General features: G+C 37.7%; 1 protein-coding gene across 1 annotated transcript; it reads right to left on the reverse strand.

The window, feature by feature from the left end:
* Nucleotides 1–148: 148 nt before the first annotated feature.
* On the reverse strand, nucleotides 149–5,501 carry LOC127443921 (G-protein coupled receptor 26-like). Its single transcript, XM_051702992.1, has 3 exons — nucleotides 4,489–5,501; nucleotides 4,265–4,378; nucleotides 149–2,388 (listed from the first exon to the last, which is right to left on the reverse strand). The coding sequence occupies exons 1-3, from the start codon at nucleotides 5,154–5,156 to the stop codon at nucleotides 2,127–2,129; spliced, it is 1,044 nt and encodes a 347-aa protein (XP_051558952.1). The 5' UTR covers nucleotides 5,157–5,501; the 3' UTR covers nucleotides 149–2,126.
* Between the last annotated feature and the right edge of the window lie 499 nt (nucleotides 5,502–6,000).

The following is a 6,000-nucleotide window of genomic DNA, read 5'->3' on the forward strand; positions in this document are numbered from 1 at the left end:
CTCCACAAAATTGCACAGAACTAACATGTTCATATTAGCAGTGTCCATAACATTTATGCAGTTTAAAGACACACTATATACATACAAAATTATACTGAAAAAAAATAAAATAAATAAAACCCAATGCTATTTGGGGTCTTCTGTGTTTTGCAGTATTAACATTTAATAACAATTAATCAATTATTTAGCTAAGTAACATTTGACTATTAAAAAATCCTGAAAATATACATTTCTTCTTCTTATTATTATTATTATTATTAATATCAGGGATGTTGAGTTACGCTTCATGTCACCCTTGAATAAGTCTGTGCCCCACATTGGCCACCCCAGTCAAAAAAGCCTGGACACACCATTATCCAGTGGTAAAATTCACATCTTCAGAAGCGATATAATAGGTGTGGGTGAGAAAAAGGTCAATATTTAAGTCCTTTTTTTCTATATATCTCACTTTGACTTCTTTAGTTTTTGACGATTTGCATTATTTGTGCTGGGCAGGGAGGAGAATTTATAGTAAAAAAAAAAAAAAAAAAGACTTAAAATTGATCTGTTTATCACCCATCCCTTTAAAACCTATAAGGACTCTGTGAACGCTAGATCTGAAAATATGTAATGCCATGAATCGCTTTTGCAACAGCAAACCTTGTTTGTTTTTGTTCTTATTCCACCAAGTGTGCATTTTCCATAGTTTGTGCCAGCACATTTTCACCACAGCATGTTTAAAAACTGCCATGAGGGTACTGATGTTCTACTAGTGTTATTTGTTTACACAATCATTGAAGGTGTTTATGCTGTGACATGTGGAAGAAGAACTGGTATTCAGCTCTTAACTTCCTTCAAGCATTGAGGACATAGTAAGGTCTCAGACTAATAAAATGTGTACAATTTCAGTGCTAGCCATGACGAGAATAAATACCATTGCCTTGCAGTATGTGCATCACTTAAATTTGGCTAAAAGCCTGGTTTCCAAACACGTGGATGTTAATAGGCAGGTACCTAATAGAGGTTTTCCATACGTGATCCTCAACCTGGACTAAAAGGCGGTGGTGGCAGTGAAGCAGTCAGATGGTAGTTCTACTAACCCTGTCAATTAGCAGCACAATTATCTACCAATTAATAAGAACACAGTGCTCTGAATTTCTCTTCTAGAGATCCCTCTAGCCTTCTGGCACCAGGCAATACAATATAGTTTATCTAAAAGACAGGTGTCCTTGAGTTTGTCATGCCTGGCAAAAACCAGGTACTATCATTTATAAACAGGTTGATTCCATATTCATAGATAAATATTGTGTTGATGTTGGTGCATCATGCTGTGGGGATGATTGTCAGTGGCAGAGACTAAAAGATGCAATATTCAGGGAAAGCTGAATCCAATCAGAAACAGCAATCTTAGACTATAGGGCTTATTACTGCAATCCTGTAAAACTGATGTACATTAGTGATGTACATTAAATTAACATGGCAGCGAGTGGGTTAATGCCATGTATCTTGACCATGGACAGTTTATCCAAATAAGTAAATAAATAAAAGTTACTAAGTAAATAACACAATTCTTACTCTTCTGCTAACTGATTTTATTTCAGTATGTACATTATAACACACATTATAGGACTGTTGTAAATAAAGAAAATCCAGTGATTGGCAAAAGTTCCCCCTTTACAAAAATGAGAGCTTGAAAATGTGTATGATAAATCGTTTTCTTTTAGTAGGAGCTGTTGGCCCTCTTTGACATGTCAATTATATAAATATAAAATCAGTTCCAGTGATTGCAATCATTAGGAATCTTTCTTCCCTTTTCTGACTAGCAGTAATAAGGGTAACAGTGGTGTGTGTAGACAGAAATAAGCTTTTCATATCTTAAATGACTACGGCATTGTCCATGTAACTGTCCATGCTGAATGCATTAATCAGCCTCCTCTTCATAAATGTAGACAGCCTGTGGCCTCACAAAGAATTACACAGTGCAAGCCATTATCTATAACAAGAGGCCAATTCAGTATACATTTTCATTTTAATTTGAAATCTACCTCAAATGAATTATAGGCAGTTTGATTTGGAAATAACTTAACAGAACCCACTACTACAGTAAATGCATACTTCCCAAGGTGTCAGTCATTTTTTCGCCTACTTTAGTGACAGTTATCCTTTAGTAGCTTGGTAACCCTCCGGGTGTAACATTCATTTTCTGTGTCTGAGGGGCTGCTGTTACTAGAGAGCATGTATGAGTGCCGTCCCAAAATCCTATTGCAGACTCCAATGAGGGCCTTCTTATATTGTTGCCGTAACAAGGAGTAGACGAATGGGTCAGAGGCAGCTTTGCTGTACACCAGGCACTTACTCACGATCCCCCAATAATGGTCGATCTTTACTGAAGGAACCAGTTCTGTCAATCTATGGGAAAATAATTATCTATTTTGTTATACATACATTAAATTGCATATTTATGAGCATGCTGGAAACTAATTCCAATAAATGAGTGTCTTGTGTCAAGCCTGTACCCATGTGGTAGTAGGACTAAAACAGAGGTTGATTTAACTGTCATATTACATAATACATGCATAGAAACATGCTTTAGCCCCATCCTTTTTCCTAGCCAGTAAAGTTTCAAATGTTCAGTAGCTTTTTTGTTGCCAAGACTTTATGGTATATGCCTATACAGAAAATGACTTTCTTATAATATACCTACCCTACAAGAAATATTCACTACATGCAGTAATAAGTGACAGACAGACCTAGTCTACCCTACAGTATTTGTACTTATATAAATATAAGCACTTCCTATAGCCTTATCTGTTGCTATAGATGTCACACCAATGGCAAAACTGTCTAAATTGATATGAATTTTCCATGCTCTTGTCTCTCCCACACACAAACAAACTCCAGTGCTCCATATATAACTTTAAGGAATATTCAATATAAATTAAGCTCAACCGACAGCATTTGTGGCATAATTTTGATTAACACAAATTTATTTTGACGTGTCCCTCCTTTTCATTCAAAAAAGCAAAAATCCTGGTTCCAGTGAGGCACTTACAATGGAAGTGAATGGGGCCAATCAGTAAACATTAAAATACTCACTGTTTCAACAGTACAGCCACAAGATGTTAACAATATGCATGTTAACATGATTGTAGTGTGATAAAATCACTCACCAACCTTTAATGTGTAAAGTTATATCCAATTCTATAACTCCGTTGATATGGCAATGTAACGCCGCAAACCATAAAAGGACCGTTAATAACAATTTAAACAACTTTACAGCTCACGTTTTATCAGAAGAATAAATTTAAGTGCTTTTCTAAAATAAGCATAATATAAGCATCCCATTTCTACCGTGAAACCCTTGAAAAATTGGCCCCATTTACTTTCATTGTAAGTGCCTCACTATAACCTCCATTTTTGCTTTTTTAAAGAAAGGGACGGTCTAAATTATTTTTTGTGGTAACCAACAATATGCCACAAATGCTGCTGATATATTGAGCGTAAAGGGATAGTTGACCCAAAAATTTAAATTCACTCACCCTCATGCCATCCCAGATGTGTGTGATTTTCTTTCTTCTGCTGAACACAAACAAAGATTTTTATAAGTGTTTTATCTCTGCAGGTCCATTCAATGCAAGTGAATGGGTACCAACATTTTGAAGCTCCAAATGCATATAAAGGCAGCATAAAATTAATCCATTTGACTCTAGTGTACTTCAGAAGTGATTTGATAGGTGTCGGTGAGAAACAGATTAATATTTAAGTCCGTTTTTATCATGAATTCTCCTTTTTACCCAGTAGGTGGCGAAATGCACGAAGAATGCAAATCACCAAAAACAAAAGAAGAATGTGAAAGTGAAATTAAAAGTGGATATTTATAGTTTTTTTCACCCACACCTATTATATCACTTCTGAAGATGGATTTAACCACTGGAGTCTTATGGATTACATTTATACTGTCTTTATGTTCTTTTAGAGCTTTGAAATTTGGTACCCATTTACTTGTATTGTATGGACCTACAGAGTTGAAATATTCGTCTAATAATCTTCGTTTGTGTTTAGCAGAAAAAAGAAAGTCAAACACATCTGGGATGGCATTAGGGTGAGTAAATGATGAGATAATTTTCATTTTGGAATGAACTATCCATTTAACTTGTACTGAACCCGGAATGATCCTTTAATGACTTACTGACATGTTTTAAAGTCTATCTGTAGTTAAAATCAACAACAACAAGAAATAAAGTCCCATTCCACTAAAATGCATAATATTAATGTATTAGCCTACCGTGTTATGACATAGGGGGCGAAACACAGGATGAATGACCCGATGAATATGCATATTTTCTTGGTGGCTCTCTGTCTTCGTTTTTTCTGCTCCAGTAAACACCGTTGTTTCACACTGAAAAGTTGTTGTTGTTGTTGTTGTTTTAATACGTCATAAATACACATTTAACTTAGTATTTGTGTTGTGTACAACATCTGTGCTATCTGTTTTAAATAAATCTGTACCTTGGGTGAATGTCGACTAGTAGCAAAATTGTCTGCACCGTTATAACATCTATCCTCTTGCAATGGAATCGAGCAACCTGTAGTACTTTCAGGTAGGTGAAGCACAGGATGAAAAGCGAGAGTGCAAAAGTCGCTGCGTGAAACACCACGGTGAACACCATGAACTGACCACGGCCGCCCTCTTCTGCAAGGTGCACCGTGCAAGACGCGTACGCGGGACTGTAGTCGACACACGACAACAGGAGAGCAGTGAGAGAGAATGCAAGCGAGTGTAGCCAAGCGTAGCTGACTATTAGTACGGCATCTTTGCGTCTCATTTTGCTGGAATAAGTTAAAGGAAAAACCACCGCTATCCAGCGGTCAATACTGAGAGCTGCCATGCTCAACATTGTGTTGGTGGTCAGAAAAGTGTCCATAAAGCTCATTGTGTAGCATAAGTAGTCGCCAAACGGCTTTTGACGTTTTACGACCCCAAGTAAGGTAGAGGGCATGTTGAGAACGGCGATAAGGATGTTGCAGAAAGAGAGGTTCATGATAAAGATCCCGGGCACCTGTGCACGGACTCCCGCGCTGCAGGTGAAACATAGTAGCACCAGCAAGTTCCCCACGAGCGACACGATGGCAATTACGACAATGAGTAACTCCAGCAATGCTTCCAATAAGTTCATGTCTCTTTCCAAAGTCAATAACGGCTGATGTGTCGCGGGTTTTTGTCCGTGATATCTTTACCGGTCCTCTGTGGGTCATTTTTACTGGTTTCCATTGTGCCTTGGTAAAAATGAACGCGGTTAAGTATCAAGTCATTGTGGAGGAGTGCTGTCCAGTGTGCTGAAGAGAGCTTTGAGTGACTCGTTGAGCTTAATTAAGCTAAATCCAATGTCTTCCACACTTTATCTTTGCACATTGTTTAATTAGGCACTGTAATGCAACATGTTCGACAGCAGAAGGTGAAGTGAGAGCGTGGATTTCACGCGCTCCCACACAGTGCTCATGCGCAATAACATTATTCTTCTCCTAGCGCTCCAGACTCACGTGCAGCCAGTTTGTTACATGTGACGTTTGCTCTATAAACAGAGAGAGAGAGAGAGAGAGAGAGAGAGAGAGAGAGAGAGAGAGAGAGAGAGAGAGAGAGAGAGTGTGGATGGAAGAGATGAATCCTTCTGAGCCAAGGAAGTGTTTCTTTTCTTTCCCCTAGACACTTCGTAGCGTGCATCACCAGATAATTAGGTATTTGCCAATTTTGTCCTGTAATGTCATTGTTGTATTTTAAGGTAGACCGGGGACATCAAGTTATAAATTCAATTACACAAATAGTTTCTTTTCCTTAGCTGTAGTTCTGTATATTGGTTTCAAACAAGGGTGTAGATTTGGCTTGAACATTGGGGGGTTACAGCGTGAAGCGTTTACATGTTTCCATTGATCATGGTATAGCTACTTGTGTTGAATGAACATCTTTTTCCTGGGCAATAATGGTACAAATGTCCAAAAGCTTTTTTGTACCCAAGACTTTAC

This window comes from Myxocyprinus asiaticus, chromosome 7 (assembly GCF_019703515.2).
Source record: "Myxocyprinus asiaticus isolate MX2 ecotype Aquarium Trade chromosome 7, UBuf_Myxa_2, whole genome shotgun sequence".
NCBI classification, from domain to species: Eukaryota; Metazoa; Chordata; class Actinopteri; order Cypriniformes; family Catostomidae; genus Myxocyprinus; species Myxocyprinus asiaticus.